The sequence below is a fragment of the Pelophylax lessonae genome (assembly GCF_965119305.1).
Source record: "Pelophylax lessonae genome assembly, chromosome: 4".
Lineage (NCBI taxonomy): Eukaryota > Metazoa > Chordata > Amphibia > Anura > Ranidae > Pelophylax > Pelophylax lessonae.
In genome coordinates this window covers 199669873-199695245 of record NC_138771.1, presented here as the reverse complement: position 1 = coordinate 199695245, position 25373 = coordinate 199669873, and the positions used below count along the sequence as shown (strand labels likewise).

Below are 25373 nucleotides of genomic sequence, written 5' to 3'. Positions count from 1 at the left end.
TTGAAGGAAAAATCGCCAAGGCTGAAACCTGGTCCTTGATGGTAACCAAGGCCAGGCATTGTTCCACACTTCTTTGGAGGAATGCCAAAATTTGAGCCACCAAAAAAGAACGGGGAGAAACCCCAGAGACTCCCACCACGCAATATAGGACTTCCAGGCATGATTCTGACTTTCTAGGAGGTAGAATTCCTAGCCTTCAACAGTGTGGGAATCACTGAGACACAAAATCCCCTATCCTTCAGCACCAGGCTTTCAACAGCCAAGCCGTTAAAGCCAGCAACTGTAAAGCAAGATGGAAGATTGGCTCTTGGGCCAACAGGTCTTCCCTGAGAGTGAGACGCCAAAGGACATCGACGACCAGCCGTACCAGTTTGGCACACCAAGACTGGCGAGGCCGGTCTGGGGCCACAAGAATAACCAGAATTCCCTCTGCCTCGATCCATTGCAGAAGTCTCGGCAGAAGTTTGAGAAGGGGCAAGACGTATATCAGACGGTACTGCCCCCAAGGAGCCACCAGTGCGTCCGTGACGTCGGCTAGAAGATCCCGACACCTTGGCACGAATCTCTGCACCTTCCTGTACCAACAGGTCCACTTCGGGAGTTCCCCACTGGAGACACAGCTGATAAAACATCTCTGGATGAAGTGACCATTCTCCTTGGTCCAAGGCCTGTCAACTGAGGTAATCCCCCTGCCAATATTCCACTCCTGGAATATGCACAGCAGAAAGAGCTAGAACGAAATGTTCCGCCCACCTTAGAATGTCGGCTACTTCCAGAGCCGCTCGAAAAACTTTTTGTGTCCCCTCGATGATTGACATATGCCACGGTCGTGGCATTTTCCGATTGAATCCGTACCAGACACACCTAAAGATGAATGGTCCAATGGGCCAGACAGTCTGATCGCCCGCAGTTCCAGTACGTTGATCGGTAGCCTGGACTCCTCCAGAGTCCAAACCCCCTGAGCACAGTCTGTGCCAAAAACACCTCCTCACCCATACAGGCTGACATCCGTGGTGATCACTGTCCAGTACAGGGAAAGGAAGGATTTTCCCTGTCGAAGAGCCGGAGAGCGAAGCTACCACATCAGGGACACTCTCGTACCCTGGCTCAACAGGATCAGATTGTCCAAAGACTGTGGATTCTTGTCCCAGAGGTCTCGTATGGAACTGTGCAAACGGAACCACATCGAAGGTAGACACCATCAGGCCCAGCACCTGCATGCAAGTCCAGAGAGACGACCGACTACTGGGTAACAGAAGTCGAATGGCATCTTGCAGCTTCTGGAGCTTGTCCAGCGGAAGAAACACCCTGGCTGAGTCCAGAGTCAGACCCAGACAGTCCAACTTGGTGGATGGAACCAGAGCAGACTTCTGAAAATTCAGAGTCCATCCAAACTCCGGCAGAGTTTGCACAGTGCTGTCCAGGTTGTCCTGTAGAGCAGTCAGAGACTCTGCTCGTATGAAGAAGATCATCCAGATACCCCAGCACCGTAACCTCCTGCTGTCGCAACAATGCTAACACCGGGCCAACACTTTGGTGAACACCCGAGGAGCTGAGGCTAAACCAAAGGGTAACACCACGAATTGATAATGCTCCTCGCCCACAGCAAAGCGGAGAAAGCGCTGATGTCCAACATATTTCAGAATATGGAGGTAGTGAGATACCATGGGTTATGTAGTCCTTCGAAATTAAAAATAAACAGCAGAGGAAAAGCTGCAAATAATGCAGGGAATCCAGAAAGTTGTGGGAAGAGATGACCAGCAGACAGGCAGCACCCATTAAATGAAAAACTGATTTTTCAAATAAGCTTATATCGTATTATCAAAATTAATTGTTTTTACTGCTTTTACAATGCTGATGTTATAACAAGAAAATGTACACTGTGACTATAGAACTCCTTTAATAGTTTTCCTTACTTTTACATAAAAATGTAATATATACAGTACATTGTGGAAGAGCCGAACCCACATTTCAATAGATTTACTGACCTGCACCCACTTCCTTTTCCTCCTCATCAATACTATTCTTTATGCTCTCATACTCTTCATCAATTGTTTGATTTCCCCGAATTTGAGATAAAACTCTTCGGGCCTTCTGTGTTTGTCCTTTTTGTATAAGCCAACGTGGACTTTCTGGTAAAAACAAAAAGCCAAGAAACTGGAAAATAGCTGGAACCGCAGACAGGCCAAGCATGTACCTGTAAAAAGAAAATAGTTGCATAAATATATTAGCACCACATTTCAAAAATATTCAAATAAAAAACTATAGAAAAGCATTTGTTAAAATTATGCTTTATTTAAATGTTATATAGTCATGCTTAGTTGAATGTTGGAGTTATACTTTAACTTATAATTCTACTGAAAATCTCTCGCTTTGCAACCTTTTTTGCTGTTGAGGATGTGGTTGTGAGAACATTTTTGGTTGCACGGTATTTTGCTATTCTGAGATGTTATATAAAATGGCGTGGCTATACGGCGTCCACTGCAGACTATAGACAGCGAGGAGTGACCCGGAGGTGTCCATCTGGTCGGCGTGGAGCTACCTGTGGAGCGCTGGGCTACACCGAGCTGCTGTGACGATATGCTGATTTGATTTTATCACATGTGAGTGCACTTTTTTTTAAATAAACATTGTGTTTGAGGCGGTATCACGCTATGGGCAACTTTTCTTTCTCTACCCGTATGAGCATTTGAGGAGCTGAGGATATAGGAGAGAGCTGCGATTCATAGCGATTGATTATCATCATTTGTGAAAAGCTGGGTGAGTCTGATCCATGTAAGTGGACAGGCATGGAAAGCTGGTGAGTGGCCACTTTCTCTATTTGTGCACACGGTGGAGGTTGATATATGACGGTGTACCCCTTTAAAGACCACTGATCATCTTTGGCTCCAAGCATTAGTTTCACAATTTGGGACTCAAACAGTGTATTGATTTTATGGACTTTTACATGTATATTATGTATTTGCTAATTTGATCATCATTTGGCTTGATGCAAAGTTTTTTTGTTTTATTCTGAGATGTTGTTTCCCGAGTTTGCTTTCCTGTTATATATACATCTGTTTCCTATTACAGTATGTATAAAGTCAGGTCCATAAATATTTGGACATCGACACAATTGTAATTCTTTTTGGCTCTATACACCACCACAATGGATTTAAAATGAAACAAACAAGATGTTCTGTAACTGCAGACTTTCAGCTTTAATTTGAGGGGATTTATATCTAAATCAGGTGAACAGTGTAGGAATTACAACAGTTTGTATATGTGCCTCCCACTTTTTAAAGGGACAGATTAACAATCATAAATCAAATTTTCACTTTTTAATATTTGGTTGCAAATCCTTTGCAGTCAATTACAGCCTGAAGTCTGGACATCACCAGACACTGGGTTTCATTCCCTGGTGATGCTCTGCCAGGCCTCTACTGCAACTGTCTTCAGTTCCTGCTTGTTCTTGGGGCATTTTCCCTTCAGTTTTTTCTTCAGCAAGTGAAATGCATGCTCAATCAGATCCAGGTAAGGTGATTGACTTGGCCATTGCATAATATTCCACTTCTTTCCCTTAAAAAAACTCTTTGGTTGCTTTCGCAGTATGCTTCTGGTCATTGTCCATCTGCACTGTGAAGCGCCGTCCAATGAGTTCTGAAGCATTTGGCTGAATATGAGCAGATAATCTTGCCCGAAACACTTCAGAATTTATCCTGCTGCTTTTGTCAGCAGTCACATCATCAATAAATACAAGCGAACCAGTTCCATTGGCAGCTATACATGCCCACCCCATGACACTACCACCACCATGCTTCACTGATGAGGTGGTATGCTTTGGATCATGATAATTTCCTTTCCTTCTCCATACTCTTCTCTTCCCATCACTCTGGTACAAGTTGATCTTGGGCTCATCTGTCCATAGGATGTTGTTCCAGAACTGTAAAGGCCTTTTTAGAGGTTGTTTGGCAAACTCTAATCTGGCCTTCCTGTTTTTGAGGCTCACCAATGGTTTACATCTTGTGGTGAACCCTCTGTATTCACTATGATGAAGTCTTCTCTTGATTTTTGACTTTGACACACATACACCCACCTCCTGGAGAGTGTTCTTGGTCTAGCCAACTGTTGTGAAGGGTGTTTTCTTCACCAGGGAAAGAATTCTTCGGTCATCCACCACAGTTGATTTCTGTGGTCTTCTGGGTTTTTTGGTGTTGCTGAGCTCACCGGTGCGTTCTTTTTTAAGGATGTTCCAAACAGTTGATTTGGCCACACCTAATGTTTTTGCTATCTCTCTGATGGGTTTGTTTTGTTTTTTTTAGCCTAATGATGGCTTGCTTCACTGATAGTGACAGCTCTTTGGATCTGATATTGAGAGTTGACAGCAACAGATTCCAAATGCAAATAGCACACTTGAAATTAACTCTGGAACTTTTATCTGCTCCTTGTAAATGGGATAATGAGGGAATAACATGCACCTGGCCATGGAACAGCTTAACAGCCAATTGTCCCATTACTTTTGGTCCCTTAAAAGTGGGAGGCACACATACAAACTGTTGTAATGCCGACACCTTTCACCTGATTTGGATGTAAATACCCTCAAATTGAATTCTGCAGTTAAAGCACATCTTATTTGTGTCGATTTCCCAATATTTATGGACCTGACTGTATATACACACACACACACACACCGTATCTCAAAAAAGTGAGTACACCCCTCACATTTTTGTAAATATTTTTCTATATCTTCTCGTGACAACACTGAAGAAATTACACTTTGCTACAACATAAAGTAGTGAGTGTACAGCTTATATAACAGCAGACATTTGCTGTCCCCTAAAAATAACTCAACACACAGCCATTATTGTCTAAACCCCTGGGAACAAAAATGAGTACACCCCTAAGTGAAAAAGTCCAAATTAGGCCTAAAGAGCTACAGAGGTTGCCTCTGGAGTCCTCTTCCACTCCTCCATGACGACATCATGGAGCTGGTGGATGTTTAAGACCTTGCGGTCCTCCACCTTCCATTTGAGGATGCCCCACAGATGCTCAATAGGGTTTAGGTCTGGAAACATGCTTGGCCAGTCCATCACCTTTACCCTCAGCTTCTTTAGCAAGGCAGTGGTCATCTTAGAGGTGTGTTTGGGGTCGTTATGTTGGAATACTGCCCTGCGGCCCAGTCTCCAAAGGGAGGGGATCATGCTGTGCTTCAATATGTCACAATACATGTTGGCATTCATGGTTCCCACAATGAACTGTAGCTTCCCAGTGTCGGCAGCACTCATGCAGCCCCAGACCATGACGCTCTCACCACCATGCTTAACTGTAGGCAAGATGCACTAGTCTTTGTACCCCTCATCTGGTTGCCACCACACATGCTTGACACCATCTGAACCAAATAAATTTAGCTTATGTATGTATATATACACACATATGCATCACACAGAGACACACAACAGAAAGGTTGAGTCAATTTTGCACAATTTTAACTGGTTGCCAGTGTGATTACAGGGGAGTTTATTTAGAAAATTACAGGAGCATCACAAACTTGGAATGCAATTATTTCTTACAATTTTGGGAAGGTCCCAATAATTTTTTCCAGTCCAGTGTTGCATGGAATATGTCAGATTTGGCTTTTGGTTTCTCCACTTTTTTATGTCATACCAATACAAACTAAAGAGAGAGAGAGAGCTCAACTTCTTCAGACATGAAAGCCACTTCAAATGCGATGAACTCATCTTTTTGTTAATCACCTTACCTCTTGACAAATTCCCCTTTGATTAAATGAATTGAGGCAGAAGTGACAGCATGCGCTGTACCCACAAACAATAGGTGACTTATACTGCATTTACACAGCCTTCCAGAGCTCCTAAACTGAGGTATTATACTCCTAGGTCAGTGGCATATATATATATATATATATATTTTTTTTTTTTTTACTATTATTTTTTTTTAAATAGTGTAACATACTTCACTATGGAGAATGTGTATTTTTTCTTTATATCTGTGAGCTGTATTGAGAAAGATGTACAGCTAAACCCTGGGGAATGAGAGCGGCATCTGGTGGCCACTGATGATATGGCATCGTGCTGTATATGACCTGCTTAGTATTAAGTGGCTTTATTGATTTGGTGAGAGTTTTTACTACACATTGCTCTGGACAGTTTGGTGGGGAGAGGAGCGCAGGGAGACATAAAAGTGATTGTAAATGATCACCTTGTAAATTCAGTTTAAAATAGAAATGAAATGCAAAACATTTTTGTATGGGATTTAAAAAAGGACAAGTCTGATAGTCAGAAGGAGGGTACACTTAGTTCCCAGCATAGCTAGAGAACTGACAATGCGGTGTACTCTCCTGCTTACTGTGGTCAGTTTTTAATGGGAAAGTGAGGGGACTAGCAAGAACACCAGGGATTTCAAACAAAGGAAGCAATACAAAGAACAGGAACAGGATCCATTTTCATACAGGTATATGGTTCAGCAGACACATATCAGGAATATGAAGTGTTGGGGTAACAAACGCTTTAAATATTTTTCACGTGTGTGTGTTTTTATTGTAAATGGTTTATTTTCTAATAATGTTTTTGCTCATTTACTACACTTTAGAGATTTTACATTTTTTTCTATGACACCTGTGAGTTATTCTGAGGAGGATGAACGTGTGAGTCCTGATTGAAGGAGAGAAGCACTTGGGGACTATTAGCGATATTACGTGGTGTTGTGTATGACCTGCTTGGGAACAAGAGGTCACTTTGATCTGGCGTGTGTTACATCTCCATATTTGTATTGGATAGTGAGGTGGATTAACAGAGAAGGGGGAAAGGAATGCGCTGAATTTATAGTATTCCTCACGTGTGGGATATTATTTGGGAATGTGAGTGTTTCACTTTTTATTACTAATAATTTTTTCAAACTACTAGACCATGGAGAAAATATTTTTTTCTATGATATTTGTACGTTTTTTTTTAGAACGTGAACATCTGAATTTTGGTTTGAAAAAGATTGCACTCGGCACTCATCGGAGATATTACATCTTGCTATATATGACTTACTTAGCAATAAAAGGTCATATCGATTTGAGAGTTTTATCCATATATTGCTTGGAGCGTTGAGGTGGATTAACAAAAGAAAACAAAATGGAGAAATTCACCAAATTTGAAGTGGCTTTCATGTCTGAAGGAATTGGACATTTTATATATATATATATATTCACAAGAATGTGAAATTATTATTGGTATTGTAAAATCTGGTCTTTTATTACATTCTGCATTGAGTACTAAATGGTTTTGTATGTTTTATAGGTTTACATGTCACTGTTCTAGGTATACATTTTAACACTGCTTTGTTTATTTTGTTTTTCCTATCTTGGGGTAGGTTTTTTTCAAGCTGCTTAGGGATGAAACACTAGCACAGAAGTTTTGGTTTTTAAGATCGGTCAACAGAATATCCTGGATCAGTTCAAAAGGCAGCTTTTGTAGGACCACAAGTACCAAAAGGAGTCTGACGAGGCAGTTTGATATGAGGAAGCACTTGAAAAAAGGCCTTCATAAAGAAGTATAATGCTAGGGATCTCTGGAACAGAATGGCCAAAGCAGAAACTTGACCTTTTAGGATACTCTAGACCAAATTTTTGATCCAGGTCTGCCTGTAGGAAGGCAAACAATGGAATAGGCAAAAGTTGCTCTGCTCACACCAATGGAAGTACCCCTTCTAAGTATGATGGTATATTTTAGAAGTAATCTTTCCAGCCTTATGAAAAGAGTAGGAATTACCGATTCTGAGACACCCCTTTCCCCTTAGGACCTGGGCTCCAACAGTCACCATGCAGTCAAAGCCAGTCATCGTGAAGGAGGATGGTAAACAGGACCCAAATCTGTCCAGCTTTACATTGAACCTCAACACCAGTAGCTCCATGTCCAAAGTTCCCAACAACAAAAGACCTCCATGACCACCGCCAGGTGTAGCGACCACTCCTCTGCTGTCAGTTTCTGTCTGCCTGCCAGACAATTTTTACACTTCTGGAATGAGCGCAGTGCATATGGGCAGAACATTTTCTCCTTCTGAGCTGCATGATTTATTGTACCTCCTTGATTGTTTACATAAACAACCACCATAAAAATGGAAAAATAAAATCAGCTCCAGGATTTTGATTGGAAGTCTAGTCTACCTCTGTGTTCATGTCCCCTGCACTGTAGCTGTCCACAGCCCAACAGTCTAGTGTTCATGGTATAATGTTATACTGCACAGGTCTGGAACACCATTGAGCATATGGGGATGCCTTTGAAAGAGGCCACTTTGATGCCTAGAACCCCCATGAATAATCTCATCAAGAGATTAGCAGTGAACTGAAGAGTCCACACCTGCTCCTGTAGGGAGACAAGCTTCCCTGGATCGACTGGATCGCCTCCAGAACCTATCTCCATTCCAGGAGCCGGGAGGATCCCAGAATGGATTTTTAAAGATTGAGGATGCAGCTGATAACTTATAAGATCTGAACTGTCCACTGGATGTTCATCCCTTAAGGTGAAGGCTGACCTCTCTCGCAAAGCAAGTCATTTGAATGGTCCCTAAGTAAGTGAATAATCCCTGTCATTTGCTGAACACCTTTGAGTGTCACAACTGTGTTGCCCCTGTGTCTGGCTCTCCTTGTGATTCTAGTGCTAAATCTGTTGATGCAGATGTCGGCCCCTTGTATTCAGAAAACCTGGAGCCTGTACTAGCTTCTGCTCCATGCACCAGAATAACCAAAGTGACATGGGTGCATGTGCAGTAGCCAATAAAATGGAGGCTGCATGTGTGCACTTCAATCCAAGATGATGTCCTGCATGTTTGTGGGAGCCCCAAGATGGTGCACAAGCATGCGCAATTAGGTCACAGGGGGCAAGATGGCGGCCCAGCCAATCCAATTCAGTTCAGTCAGACAGTATTAGAAAATAGTGACTAAGGGCCAACACAACACAGCACTTTAACCACTTTAACATCAGACACTTTCATCCCCTCCCTGCCCAGGCCTGTTTTCATATTTCAGCACTGTCACACAGTCAATGACAATTTTTATCAGAACTTTACTTTCACAATCAACATTGACTATTTTTAAATAATACATTCACATCCTTTTTTTGCAGGTAAAAAAATGTGCATATATTTTTTTTATTTTTATTATAAGCCTACAAAGCATCATGGGTGCGACTTCAGGCCTCAGCAGACTGTCAGTGTAGACAGTCAGTGTACCTCGTATGTGCAGGCAGTTACTGAATGACAGGAAGGATCAATGAACTACCTAGAGAGTCTTTCAACACCCTTGTAGTTTACTGACAAGCAGTAACTGTAGTTAACTAAACCCTGCACAGCAGTTTGTGTTTTAAAATGACAGCACGTGGGGGGGTGGGAGAAGATCTCCGGCCTACCGGGGGTTTAGGGTGCAGATGCTGCTCAGTTAGTAACATATTACTAAAGGTGAACTTATCCTTTAATCCTTATACTGCTAGTATTTGTAAAATAGATAAGAAAGTATAGGTATAGGTAAGTTTGCCTTGAATATGAAAAAATTAAATAGCATTTTTGGTTTGCGGCACTCTGATGCCGTGCAGCCCCACTTTAACTAGCACAGGAAATAGCCTAATAACATTATTTTTTTTTGTCCCGTTCTCCATGGTCACCAACATCTGCCTGCATTACCTGCCCAAAGCCACAAAATTCTGAACCTGTAACAAACAGGAAATATACCTTACTCTTTATTCAGCAAACTCTCAAGAGACAACTAGAATTTAAAGCGGTTTTATACCCCGCTTGATTATTTTTACCTACAGGTAAGCCTATAATAATCTAAACTTCACCCTGCATGCAGCCGCTGACATCACCCGGAAGAAACGCCAGGCACAACTGGTAAGCCCCTTCAGCAGTGACCGGGCGCCGCTGCGGGGGCTTCGTTCTAAGGTAAGTATTTCATAATGTGCTAATATGTGATGCATACTAACACATTATGCTACTGTCTTGCAGGGTTTTTTTTTTTTCATGGCCCACTTTAAATGGAAAGAAACATGCAAAGAAACCCACAAAAAAAGAAAAAAAAAAAGTTTGCACAGAAGGAATGGAGAAATGCAACCTAAATATATGTACAAGGCATTTCTGCCAAAGGGGAGCAGGAACAGTTTCTGTGTCGACTTATTTTCACAGTACACCACTACATCTTTTAATACTTTAGTTGAATAATTTATCAAAAAAAAATGTCCTTGTGTTTTTATTAAAACACATCACCCTTATCTGTAGGCAGATTTGAAACACACACACTGGATATAAATTCTAATAAAAATAAAATTAGACACAAAACCACTATGGCTTTCTTTACAAGCACTTTTCAAAAATGATCAGCAACTTAAAACACTAAACCAAAAAAACACTAAACCATTAACCCAAATGAGCTGCAATTAAAAAGGCTTGTAATATTTATTATGTTTTATTTACAAATTTACATGTCTTACAAAAAGAGTTCCACGTTATTCAGACATATAAGATTCTTTGCCAAAATGTATTCCACAGCATTTAGGAACAAAAAAAAAAAAAAAAGAAAAAACCTTGAATGCCCTCGGGGAAACTTTTCCTGTGCTTCCACTAGCAATTATATCTGTCATGTTACATTTTCTTCAACTAAACAGAGACTTTTGCAGGTGTTTTTCATAAAACAAAAGCAAAATATGCCATGCAAAATCACGCATATAATGAAAATAAAACAGTATTTTCTCAAATTAGTTTTCAAACAAGCTGGAAAGAAATCACTATTGTGGCAGTAGCTTTATAGTAAAATAAATTCCTGTAATATGCCCCCAATCCTCTCTATTTGATGCTATGTTAGTAGGTGTCCAAAGTGTGGGATTTTGGGAGCCTAGAGAAAACCTAAAATTCCTGTTATCACTTCAGCTATCATCTTTTTCTAACAATTATGGTCTCTAACACTCAACCTACCTCTTAGAACTATAAAATAACTTTTGACCTAATACAGAAAATTAGCTCTCACCAAATGAAAAATTAAATGTAAAAGCCTTTACAAATGCACGTGTAGGTTTGGCATATTATGTAAATAATAAATTGCACCACACGTGAGTTATAGCCATGCACCTCGGAGTGAGAGCAATAGGGCCATAACTTACAGTTAACTCGAAACTGATATCCACCTGTAAAGGCTTTTACATTTAAATTTAAAATTACATTTATTTATACATTTAAATTAAAACCTATGGCCAAATTTTATGTACTATAATTTGTCACAATTTCTTGACATGCTTGGTATCTACTAACATGACATAAGATTTTTTATATTTAAAAAAAAAAATGGATATTATATTGTGTTTGTGTGCACTAAAATTTAGTGTATTTTTTCCTGAAGATTTGTCTTTAATAAACAGCTGCATTAATATTGTGTGACATAAAAATAATTGCAATGGCCACCACTTTTTTCTCCAGAGCTTCTCCTTTCAGAAAACGTATAATGTTTGGGGGTTCTAAGTAAGTCTGTAGCTATTTGTGTGCAAAAAATAAAAAAAATGTTCAGAGAGCAAGTAAATAACATAAAATTATTTTGTATTTTCTTAAAATGATATTTGATCAAAATAATAGAATTTTTTAAAAACTTACCGTAAAAAAATTTTCTCTGAGTCCTCTGACAGTCGCCGCCAATCCATATAAGCCTTCACTATTGGGTAATAGCGCCCTCTGCAGGAGTAAGCTAGGCAGATAGAAAATGTTATCACAAAACTTTTCTATACTTAGACACACCTCTAGGGGGCCATCCCCAGCCATTATCCCTGATCCAGTCACAACTGGTCCTCAGTTTGTAGCAAGCAGTACCAGAAGGCAATAACCCCCAGATCCAAAAAACCAGAGAGGCGGGGGCGGCGACTGTCAGAGGACTCAGAGAAAATAATTTTATGGTAAGTTCTTACAAAAATTCTATTTTCTCTTACGTCCTCTGACAGTCGCCGCCGATTCATATAAGCCTTCACTATTGGGACGTCTCAAAGCAGTGCAGGTGTGAGGGGTGGGAACACGCAGCCAACTGAAAAGGTAACGAAAAAACACCCCAAGGAAGAGACAGAAAAAAAAATGTCTCTGCAAACAACCGCCGCACCTCAAAACTTTGCGGCCAAGAGAAGCATCCGAGGATGCCAAAACATCAATTCTTCAGAATTACAGTGCCTTGCAAAAGTATTCGGCCCCCTTGAACTTTGCGACCTTTTGCCACATTTCAGGCTTCAAACATAAAGATATAAAACTGTAATTTTTTGTGAAGAATCAACAACAAGTGGGACACAATCATGAAGTGGAACGAAATTTATTGGATATTTCAAACTTTTATAACAAATAAAAAACTGAAAAATTGGGCGTGCAAAATTATTCAGCCTCCTTAAGTTAATACTTTGTAGCGCCACCTTTTGCTGCGATTACAGCTGTAAGTCGCTTGGGGTATGTCTCTATCAGTTTTGCACATCGAGAGACTGAAATTCTTGCCCATTCCTCCTTGCAAAACAGCTCGAGCTCAGTGAGGTTGGATGGAGAGCGTTTGTGAACAGCAGTTTTCAATTCTTTCCACAGATTCTTGATTGGATTAAGGTCTGGACTTTGACTTGGCCATTCTAACACCTGGATATGTTTATTTGTGAACCATTCCATTGTAGATTTTGCTTTATGTTTTGGATCATTGTCTTGTTGGAAGACAAATCTCCGTCCCAGTCTCAGGTCTTTTGCAGACTCCATCTGGTTCTGTATTTGGCTCCATCCATCTTCCCATCAATTTTAACCATCTTCCCTGTCCCTGCTAAAGAAAAGCAGGCCCAAACCATGATGCTGCCACCACCATCTTTGACCGTGGGGATGGTGTGTTCAGGGTGATGAGCTGTGTTGCTTTTACGCCAAACATAACGTTTTGCATTGTTGCCAAAATTTTGGTTTCATCAGACCAGAGCACCTTCTTCCACATGTTTGGTGTGTCTCCCAGGTGGCTTGTGGAAAACTTTAAACAACACTTTTATGGATATCATTAAAGAGGTTGTAAACCCCCCCAAATTTTTTTTTTATTTTTTCACTCTGCAAGAGAAACACATAATGAGCTAGTATGCACCGATACTTACATTAGAACGAGCCCCCACCGTGCCGCCCGCTTACCTGAATGATGGGCGACATGTCCAGTCGCCCATCTTCCGGGATCGCAGCATCCTGCCGCTGGAGCCGCGGTGACGTCACTCCTGCACACGCGCGCGAGAGCCGACGGTCACGGCACGGATCTCTGGAGGAATGGCATGAGCGGCCGTTCCTTCAGAGCGCATGCGCCAGTGACGTCACTGGCTGCATTTAAGGTAAATATCTCCTAAACGGTACATGTTTAGGAGATATTTACAGTACCTATAGGTAAGTCTTATCATAGGCTTACCTATAGGTACAAGTTACAGAGGAGGGTTTACTTCCTCTTTAAGAAATGGCTTTCTTCTTGCCACTCTTCCATAAAGGCCAGATTTGTGCAGTATACGACTGATTGTTGTCCTATAGACAGAGTCTCCCACCTCAGCTGTAGATCTCTGCAGTTCATCCAGAGTGATCATGGGCCTCTTGGCTGCATCTCTGATCAGTCTTCTCCTTGTATGAGCTGAAAGTTTAGACGGACGGCCAGGTTTTCGTAGATTTGCAGTGGTCTTATACTCCTTCCATTTCAATATTATCGCTTGCACAGTGCTCCTTGGGATGTTTAAAGCTTGGGAAATCTTTTTGTATCCAAATCCGGCTTTAAACTTCTCCACAACAGTATCTCGGACCTGCCTGGTGTGTTCCTTGTTCTTCATGATGCTCTCTGCGCTTTAAACGGACCTCTGAGACTATCACAGTGCAGGTGCATTTATACGGAGACTTGATTACACACAGGTGGATTCTATTTATCATCATTAGTCATTTAGGTCAACATTGGATCATTCAAAAATCCTCACTGAACTTCTGGAGATAGTTTGCTGCACTGAAAGTAAAGGGGCTGAATAATTTTGCACGCCCAATTTTTCAGTTTTTTATTTGTTAAAGTTTGAAATATCCAATAAATTTTGTTCCACTTCATGATTGTGTCCCACTTCTTGTTGATTCTTCACAAAAAATTACAGTTTTATAGCTTTATGTTTGAAGCCTGAAATGTGGCAAAAGGTTGCAAAGTTCAAGGGGGCCGAATACTTTCGCAAGGCACTGTATGTGAAAGAGTGCACAGACAGACGACTAGGTCGCCGCTTTGCACACCTGAGCCAGAGCAGCCTGATAGCGAAAAACCCAAGAGACACTGACGGCTCCAGTAGAAAACGCCCCTTACAGGGAAAGGAGTAACCTGACCCTCTATGGAAGAAGCCTGAAACAAAAAACGTCAGTCTGATCCACGGAGAAAAGGTGGCTGCGGACGCGGCCGAGCCCTTCCGAGGTCCCTCAGGAAGAACAAACAGGGAATCAGACTGCCGAACAGATGCCGCAGCAGCCAGGAAAACCCTGACCGCCCGGACCACATACAAGGAATGCGAAGGCAGCATGATATCCTTGTGGAGGTGGAACAAAGAAACCACCTTGGGAATAAAAGACTGAGTGGGTCGCAGAACGACTTCATCCCTATGAAACACCAGATAAGGAGAACGGCAAGACAAAGCCGCCAATGCAGACCCTCTGCGAGCAGACGTGATAGCCATCAGAAAAGTAACTGTCTGGGACAACACAGGCAGAGGAAAAACTCCCGATGTTCTCAAAGGGAGGTAGTTGTAACACAGACAACACCAAATTCAGGCCCCGGGGAGGCAAGGGAGCCTTCCTCGGAGGAGCCAGACGTCGCACCCTTATGAGGAAAGTGCAAAGCAAAGAATATGATGCCAAGGGACAGGGAAAAAGACAGCCAAAGCAGACAACTGACCCTTGATCGTGTTCAGCGCCAAACGCTGATCCACTCCTTTCTGCAGGAAGGCCAAAAACTTTCACCACCAAGAAGGAGCGAGGATGAAACGCATGTGATCCGCACCAGGCATATACACTTTCCAGGTGCGATGAGAAATCTTCCTCGAGGTAGCTTTACGAGCCTTCAATAATGTAGGGATGACCGCCTGTGGAAGACCCCTACCCCTCAAGACTTGGCTTCCAACAGCCACGCTGTGAAAGCCAGAGACTGCAAAGCAGGAAGGAAAATCGGCCCTTGTGACAGAAAATCGCCCCACAGCGGAAGCCGTCAGGGAGGCCCGACGACCATATGAATGATGGCCGCGTACCAGGACCGACGTGGCCAGTCTGGGGCCACCAGAAAGACAGACATCTGTTCCAACGCCAACCTGTGGAGGAACCTGGACAACAGTCGAACCAGAGGGAAGGCATACAACAGTCGATACCGGTGCCAAAGGCACCCCCAACACATCAGTGGCGTCCGCCAGAGGATCACGAGGTCCGGTAATGAACTTCCCAACCCCATTGTCGAGACGGGGCGTGAACAGATCCACGTCCGGAGTCCCCCACCGGGCACACAGGAGGCGAAACACCTCCGGATGCAGGGACCAGACTCCCTAGTCCAAGGTCAGGTGACTCAGACAGTCTGCCTGCCAATTTTCCACACCAGGAATGGGAACACCTAAAGTGCAGGAATGCGCAATTCGGCACAAGACAGGAGCATGGCCACTTCCTCGGCTGCCCGGGCACTCTTGGTGCCCCCTTGGTGAATGATATAAGCCACAGCCGTGGCGTCGTCCGTCCGTACTGGAACCGGATACCCCAGAAGTTGAGATAACCAACAGAAACAGACAGGGCCTGATCACGCGGAGCTCCAAGATGTGTAACAGCAAAGAGGCCCCCACCGCTGACCACAACCCCCGGGCACAAGGCTTGCCCAGGACTTCTCCCCAGCCCGACAGGCTGGCATCCGTGGTGAACACTGTCCACAACAGAGGCCGAAAGGACTGGCCCTTTGTCAGGTTCGGCGACCGGAGCCACCACAACGGATCCGACCGCAGCCGGTGGAACAGAGAAACTACTTGTCTAATGACCGAGGCGTCCTGCCTCACATGGCCGGCTGCGAATGCTGAAACCATCAGACCCAGAGACCGCACATAGGTCCGCAAGGAGGAGGGATCTGATCTCGTTCCTCAGGAGCCGGGGTTAGCCCACCAGAAGAAAAAACTCGCGCCTGAGCCGAGTCCAGGACCATCCCCAGAGACGACCTGAAGGAGTCAGTGCTGACCAATGAAAATGGACATTCAACCCTAACTCCCGGAGTGTCTGAAACAGGCACGGTTAGAAAACTCGACAAAGATGCACACAAACTCGACCTGAACAGGAGGTTGGCCAGACAAAAGAGTATGCAATCTCCTTCAAACGCAGAAAGGCCCGCACTGGAGCCAAAATCTTGGTGAAAAACCTGGGAGCCGAAGCGAAACCAAAGGGTAGCGCCAGAAAACTGGCCAGCTCCCCTGCCACCATGAAGCGGAGACATCTCTGAGAACCCTCGTAGATAGGGATGGGTAGACACTCATCCAGCAAGGCGATGGGAGGCCAGGAAGTCCCCTGGACCCAATGACGCCACGACCGGCTTTCAGGGATTCCATCCAGAACTCCAGCACCTGCAAAAAACGGTTCATAGACTGCAAGCCCCGAAGCGAACGCACTGTGCCCCTGTTCTGGGCACAGAGAACAGGATGGTAGAAAAAAAATGCGAAACCTGTCCCGTGAAGACACGGGCACAAAGACTCCTTGGGCGAGCAGAACATGCACCGCCCCCATGAGACGAGCAGGAGGCAGCTGGAGAGCCGACAGGAAGAACCTGTCCACGGGGCGAGATCGAAAACTGATCTTGTACCCTGAAAAAGAAGCAACTCGTGAACCCCCCTGTCCTGAATGCTGGACAACCAGGGAACCTGAAAGCAACACAGACGTCCCCCCACCCCTAAGACGGGTGAGGGCGTCCCTGCAGGAAAAGGTGGACCGGTCCGCCGTGCCAGACTGACCAGCCTTTGTCTCACCCGACCACAGCTTCTTGTGACCACCGGAGGTCTTGAAGCCCTTGTCCTGCGCCCCTAAGGCACGAAAGGACCCACGCTGAGCTATCAAAGAAGGCCCCCGCCTAGCGCGGGAGGACCTACCCCTAGCAACCGGGAGAAACCGAGTACTCTGACACCCGTAAGCCCCTTAACCAACTCAGCCCGAGTGTTCCCAAAAGGACGACTCACCAACAAGGAACATCAGACACCGTCTGTCTGGAAGCGTGGTCAGTCGACCAGTTTTTGTGCCAAAAAAAAGGCAGTGAATCCCGACCCCAACCACAGACAACCGAGCGACCAATGGACCCTCATCCAAAGCCACGTCACACAGGTACATCTCCGTTCAGGCAACTCAAACCACCATGTCAAGGGCAGCCGGATAGGTTGACTCCACCACCAGGGTGCACCGAAGCACCTTGGCCCATGCCGTGAGAGCCTGAGAGGCCAGCACCGCGGCAAACACAGGTGTAAACAGGAAAGGGCCACAACGCACCTATCAGCCACCTGGCATTGAAGCGGATTTAGTCAGCCCAGAGACAGCGTGGTCCACGTAAGGGGACACCGTCCAACGTCTTATCACGGCCTCCTAAAAAGGGATAGCGGTGGGAAAAGACGATCAGGCACCACCAGCATATGTGTAATGCAATGTCACCAGTCATGCACAAGTTTGCGAAATTTCACAGGGCAGGGAAACCTGACCCGACGTCCAGGCACTTCGGAACCTGAAAGCAGCCCTTGTACTTGACTGAGAGACTCATGGTCAAGATGGAGAGTTTCCGTAATGGCGCTAATGGGGATAGCTTACGGCAGCGCGTCCCCGCGCTACCGAGGAGGAACATTCTCCCCCCCTCCTCCTCATAAGCGGAGGACATGGACCCCACAGGAGGGACATCGTCCGTGGCAACCATTCAGGCTCAGAGTCCGAGTACTGGGAGGGCACAGGCCATTAATTGAATAAAGAATTTTATTTTTTTTAAAAAGAGCATTTTGCAGATCCACCATGGATGCAAAAAAAGTGCAAGAACAGCAGAAAACGAAGACCAGGGAAGAGGCTTCAGGAATACCCGAAGCCCCCACCAGGCCTGCGGGGGAATTTTTGGTCTGGGAGTCCATAAATCCAAGATAAAATAAATGGGACGCTGGCCCTTTAAATTGGCGGTTCCTGCGGAACCCGACCGCAGCCTGCATTGTTTGAAAGAGCTCCTTCAGAAAAATGCAAAACCCATAAAAAATAACAATTTTGGCAGAAAAATGCATTTGGCATTAGTAAAAATCCCCCCACAGTTTCATGAACTGTCACAGACTGCTCTGAAGTAAAACGGAGGAAAGAAAGGAAGTGACCTCACGTCCTTAAAGCCTAGCCCAGGAGCCACAATAAAATGGTGCCTAATGAAACTCTATGTAAAAAGGCACCAGCAAGATGGCCGCTTGCCCTTACTAGGCATGTGCCCTTACCTAAGATGGCGCCCGATCGGCAGCAAGGCAGTATACATGACATGGCTGCTGCCCACACACAGAGCCCAGTGACCTGCCCTCACCTAAAATGGCGGCCGCACTAAAACGGCGCCAAACTAAGCATACACACACGGTCTGGCCACCACAGGGGACCCTAGGGAGACCCCACACCGCTATGGAGCCCCTCCCAAAACCCCCCAGGTACCACAAAAGTACCTCACACAGCGCCCTCAGCAGGGCCAGGGAGGGAGGGAAATAACAACAAGCCAGCCACACGGGGGATACCACAGAGACCACCAGCCCCCCCCCCCCAAAAGTCCCCAGGGACAAGGAGGTATCAGCACTCAGTCCAGGAAAGCGGGCACCGTTTTGATACAGGAGACCTCCCACCCTAAGTGGGGGTGCCTTCACCCAAGGAGGGATGCTGGCAACACCGCGGGCCTTCCGGGATGAGAAACCCTCAGTGAAGACGCAGCTTCGCAGGATCTCCCCCATTCTGAGGAGCACTGTCGTTGCGAGGCCTGGGCGCACCAGTGACCTGCGACGCTCGTTGGCAGGCTGGGACTCCATAAGGATTTAGATTACCCAGTGTGAGGCCCAGCTATGCAGTCACTTGTAGTCCTCCAGGAAAAAGTCCCTGACTAACTAGTGATAGTGAGAGAAATAAAAACCTATTTTCAGAAGAAAAATACATATTGTCAGAAAAAAACAGAAAGAAATACTGAGACACTAGGTCCCGGCTAGAAAAACTAGCCAACTCCTAACCTAGGCAGCATAAAACTGAGGACCAGTTGTGACTGGATCAGGAATAATGGCTGGGGACAGCCCCCTAGAGGTGTGTCTAAGTATAGAAAAGTTTTGTATTAACATTTCTATCTGCCTAGCTTACTCCTGCAGAGGGCGCTATTACCCAATAGTGAAGGCTTATATGGATCGGCGGCGACTGTCAAAGGACGTAAGAGAAATTTATTTGTTATTTTTTTCTTTTTGGAGTAAACAGCTGTGTATATCAGTAAGTCTTTAAATATTTTTATAGAGGGCTCTGGGCTCTAAAAAACGCCCAGGCTGCTTAGGGAGGATGCTCTAAACTGGAACAAGATCCCTGTGTAGGACAGACTGGGGAGCAGCAACTTCCCTCTGTGGTGAGATGAGGTCTGTATGACTAAAGACTCTGATTTACTCTGTGTGACAGCCAGGTGCCTGGGCAGCAGTAGGTTGCTCCAGGACAGGTAGGTAAGCTCCTGTATTTGAAGGTAGATGTCCAATGTGCCAAGGGTTTATTTTCGGTTTTTGTTTTGTTCTTTTTATACCTGCATTTTATATACACACACACATTGCTCAACATTAATGAGTACACCCAAACAGATTTGTCAGAAAAATGACTGACCGCAAAATCCATTTCTCTGATGTTCATTGACGGACACAGCTCCTGATATTCCTAACCATTGGGTTATACTGCCCCCTACAGAAATAGGACACAAGGCAGAAAAAACTACGCTTATGTGCAGTCCCAGGGAGTATCTCTCACCTATAGGCATTCAGTTCTGTTACAAGCAATTTCAGAAGAAAGTCAACTTCACAGAGGGGTGGGTGCTGTGTCTGTCAATTAACATCAGAGAAATGGATTTTACAGTAAGTCACAAATCCCATTTTCGCTTTCGTTCATTGACGGACACAGCTCCTGATTCTTCTGAACCATTGGGACTTCCCAAAGCAGTGTTAAACATGAGTTTAAGTTTTTGCTTGCTAATGTCCACTTAACCACCTGCCCCCTGGATCTTGTTCCCTCGTAAATGCTACGTTCACCCTCTGGCCCTATTCTACGCTCTCTAACCCACATCTTCAATCTCTCCCTCTCTTCTGGCATCTTCCCCAACTCTCTAAAACATGCACTAGTCAGCCCCATACTTAAAAAGCCCTCACTGGACCCAACCGCTCTTAACAACCTACGCCCTATTTCCTTGCTCCCCTTTTTATCCAAACTCCTTGAACGTCTGGTCTACAACTGACTGTGCGACCACCTTGCCGAGAATAGCCTCCTTGATCCCCTTCAGTCAGGATTTCGGCCTCAACACTCCACTGAAACTGCTCTCCTAAAACTGACAAACGATCTACTAACGGCCAAAACCAATGGACACTATTCTGTACTCCTCCTCCTGGACCTCTCTGCTGCCTTTGATACGGTTAAACATCCCCTCCTCCTCAATAAACTCCATGCCTTTGGTCTCCGTGATTGTACTCTTCACTGGTTATCTTCCTACCTATCCAACTGCACCTTTAGCGTTACTTACAATTCCACTTCCTCCTCTCCCCTTCCCTTCTCTGTTTGGGTCCCCCAAGGCTCTGTTCTTGGACCCCTCCTATTTTCAATCTACACCTCCTCTCTGGGTCAGCTGATAGCCTCTCACAGCTTCCAATACCATCTCTACGCTGACGATACCCAAATCCATCTATCCACCCCTCAGCTCTCTCCCTCAGTCTCCGCACGTATCACTAATTTACTATCTGATATATCAGTATGGATGTAACACCACTTCCTCAAACTCAATCCCTCCAAAACCGAGCTAATAATCTTTCCTCCACCACGTGCCCCTTCCCCTGAGCTATCTGTCAATATCGATGGAATTACTATCAGCCCATCCCCGCATGCCAAGGTCCTAGGTGTTGTCCTGGACTCTGAACTCTCCTTCAAGCCCCACATCCAATCGCTGTCCAAATCTTGCCACCTTAACCTCCGCAACATCTCCAAAATACGCCCCTTTCTAACCAGACACAACAAAGCTCCTAGTTCACTCCCTGGTAATCTCGCGCCTCGACTACTAGGGCTGCACGATATTGGAAAAAAAGTACATTGGGATATTTTTTTTTCAACTATATATATTGCGATATTGGGAGGAAATCATGGAAGTATTGCAGCAGCGCAGCTTTCTTCTGATTGTAATTGCAGATTGCACCATACAGCCAGGGCAGGCCAGGGTTAATGTTATTGTAGAGATTGACAGTGACAGTAAGTGTGGATTAGGCACAGTCGGGACTCAGTGGTGGCAGGAGGTAGAAGAACACAGCCTGACATGACATCCGTCCAGTCCCACACGTACTGACTCGACTCTTTACCCTGAACTGTTACAATACAAGCTTGTTTCCAGTTCTTCAGTGTCAGTGTGCTGAGAGCCGCTGATTGGTTACAGGGAGAAGCTGAGCTCCTCACTCTAGGATCATATTACCATCAGCTGGAGAACTAGGCTAGCTGCAGGCAGGCAGAATGAACGTGTGGGACGGATGTCGGGCTGTGTTCTGCTACAACCACTGTGAGTCATCTTGACTTCTCCCTGCCTAATGCCTATGCCTTACATCGTATCTTCGGCGATGTGACTATCGCCCACGCCCACAGCAAAATAGTCAATATCACATAGACTATCGTTCAGCCCTATCGACTACTAGGGCTGAACGATAGTCGATGTGATATTGACTATCGTGCTGTGGGCGATAGTCACATTGCCGAAGATACGATAGTTAGGCATAGGCATTAGGCAGGGAGAAGTCGGGACTCGGGATGACTCACAGTGGTTGTAGCAGAACACAACCCGACATCCACCCGACGTTCAGTCTGCCTGCAGCTAGCCTAGTTCTCCAGCAGATGGTAATATGATCCTAGAGTGAGAAGCTCAGCTCCTCCCTGTAACCAATCAGCGGCTCCCAGCACACTGACACTGAAGAACTGGAAACAAGCTTGTATTGTAACAGTTAAGAGTGAAGAGTCGAGTGAGTTCACTGAGTAGTTCAGTACACTGTCGAACGTGTGGGACTGGACGGATGTCATGTCAGGCTGTGTTCTTCTACCTCCTGCCAACACTGTGAGTCCTGACTGTGCCTAATCCACACTGACTGTTACTGTCAATCCCTACAATAACATTAACCCTGGCCTGCCCCTGGCTGTATGGTGCAATCTGCAATTACAATCAGAAGAAGGCTGCGCTGCTGCAATACTTCCATGATTTCCTTTCAATATCGCAATATATATCGTTGAAAAAAAAATATTGCAATGTACTTTTTTTCTAATATTATGCAGCCCTATTGACTACTGCAATTCCCTTCTCATTGGCTTACCTCTACACAGGCTATCCCGCTTTCAATCCATCATGAATGCTGCCACCAGACTCATCCATCTTACCAATCGCTCAGTGTCCGCCGCTCCTCTCTGTCAAGCGCTCCACTGGCTTTCGCTCACCCAACGAATCAAATTCAATATACTAACAACATCTTACAAAGCCATCCACAGCTTAGCCCCCAACTACATCACTAGCCTCTAGCTCCCTTGTCACCTCCTCCCATGCTCGCCTCCAGGACTTTACCAGAGCCTCTCCAATCCTATTGAACTCCTTACTCTTATCTGTCCGATTATCTCCTACTCTATTAGCTTTTAGGCGATCTCTGAAAACCCTCCTCTTCAGAGAAGCCTATCCTACCCACACCTAACAACTCTATCTCCATTTTATCCATCTACCCATCCCCCTCGCTAACTGCCTTTTATTTCACTTGACCCTCCCTTCTAGATTGTAAGCTCTAACGAGAAGGGCCCTCTGATTCCTCCTGTATTGAATTGTACTGTAACTGTATTGTCTTCCCCCACAATGTAAAGCGCTGCACAAACTGTTGGCGCTATATAAATCCTGTATAATAATAATAATAATGAGTGGTGGGAAAAAAGCAGAAAAAAATTCCCAAGGCTAACCATAGCCAACCAGGCAACATGGAGCTCAACCATAAACAACTGGAGCTCACCTGAAAAACAATACCCCCTCAAAGATGACCAGGTCCTTTAAACAGCAGCCAGCAAAACCTTGCAGCCAAAAGAAGCATCCACAGATGCCAACACATACACTTTATAAAAATGTTGTAAAAGTGTGCACCAACGACCAGGTGGCCGCCTTGCAACCTTCTTCACTGACGCTTAATGACAGAAAGCTCAGGAGACACTAAGCGCCCTAGTAGAGTGCTCCTTGACAGGGAAAGGAAGAACCTGACCCCTGATGCAATAGGCTTGTACTATCATCTGTCTGATCCATCTGGAAATGGTCGCAGAAGCAGCTAATTAACAAGAATTCAACTACAGGTGAGTCTAATTATTCATCAAACAGGTGTTCGGCAGACAAACATTTAACAAAGATGGAACTGCAACCATTTCGCAGAGACATCCAGGCTGTCCACAGAAGTTAACACCTTGACAGGACCATCTTCTGATGAGAAGGGTTGAAAAATTTGAGAAGATGCTACCATCACTCTGTGCTCTTGGTCGTCGTGCACTTTTCCAACATGATAATGATCTAAAACACACATCTAAGGCCACTGTTGCATTTGTGAAGAACAACAGGGGAAAAGTGATTCAGTGGCCAAGTACTGTATATGTCTTCTGGTCTGGACCCAATAAACACTTATAAGAAGATAGAAGACTTGGTGCTGTCCTTACAAATCATGGAGGTCATACAAAATACTAGATGTAGTAGTTTTTGTTGTGGGGTGTATTCATTTTTTCATCAATTAATCCAAGTTATATTATTATCCTTACTTTCATGTAATGAGCTAAACAAATATTCTATAAAACTCAGTTTTGCCAACATTTTGGAAATTGTTCTTGTGTTCATTGAGATATTAATTAAAATCTTACTTTTTAAAAGGGGTGTACTATATTGTTCATTGAGATATTAAGTAAAATCATACTTTTTAAAAGGGGTGTACTTTTGCTGAGCACTGAGGTGTGTGTATGTATATATATATATATATATATATATATATATATATATATACACACACACACCCACACACACACACATATATATACACACACAGTTGTGTTCAAAATTATTCAACCCCCACTGAAATTGATTGTTTTGGCCAGTTTGACATTGATTTTGATCATTCAGTCATCCTGCTTACAATTAAATCAAAGAGGCACGTGTAGGTCAGACAAATATAACATAACATTTATAATGAAATAACCACAAATGTCTTTTCTGTGCTCACATCATTATCAGTTTTATTCAACCCCCAAGTGACATTCAATCTTAGTACAACATCCTTTTACAGTTATAACAGCTTTTAAACGTGAAGCATAGCTTGACACAAGTGTCTTGCAGCGATCTACGGGTATCTCTACAGTGCCTTGCAAAAGTATTCGGCCCCCTTGAACTTTTCGACCTTTTGCCACATTTCAGGCTTCAAACATGAAATTATAAAACTGTATTTTTTTGTGAATAATCAACAAGTGGGACACAATCATGAAGTGGAACGAAATTTATTGGATATTTCAAACTTTAACAAATAAAAAACTAAAAAATTGGGAGTGCAAAATTATTCAACCCCCTTAAGTTAATACTTTGTAGCGCCACCTTTTGCTGCGATTACAGCTGTAAGTCGCTTGGGGTATGTCTCTATCAGTTTTGCACATCGAGAGACTGAAATTGTTGCCCATTCCTCCTTGCAAAACAGCTCGAGCTCAGTGAGGTTGGATGGAGAGCGTTTGTGAACAGCAGTTTACCCTGGATTCAGGTCTGGACTTTGACTTGGCCATTCTAACACCTGGATATGTTTATTTGTGAACCATTCCATTGTAGAGTTAGCATTATGTTTTGGATCATTGTCTTGTTGGAAGACAAATCTCCGTCCCAGTCTCAGGTCTTTTGCAGACTCCATCAGGTTTTCTTCCAGAATGGTCCTGTATTTGGCTCCATCCATCTTCCCATCAATTTTAACCATCTTCCCTGTCCCTGCTGAAGAAAAGCAGGCCCAAACCATGATGCTGCCACCACCATGTTTGACCGTGGGGATGGTGTGTTCAGGGTGATGAGCTGTGTTGCTTTTACGCCAAACATAACGTTTTGCATTGTTGCCAAAAAGTTTGATTTTGGTTTCATCTGACCA

At 44.3% G+C, this 25373-nt stretch overlaps 1 protein-coding gene across 1 annotated transcript in view; it reads right to left on the bottom strand.

Moving 5' to 3' along the window:
- The window catches only part of SLC2A13 (solute carrier family 2 member 13), a 421105-nt gene that overhangs the window by 288351 nt on the left and 107381 nt on the right, over positions 1–25373 (bottom strand). Inside the window, exon 3 of the mRNA XM_082254444.1 lies at positions 1989–2197. Coding sequence (XP_082110570.1) covers positions 1989–2197 — 209 coding nt within the window. The remainder of the gene's footprint in view (positions 1–1988; positions 2198–25373) is intronic.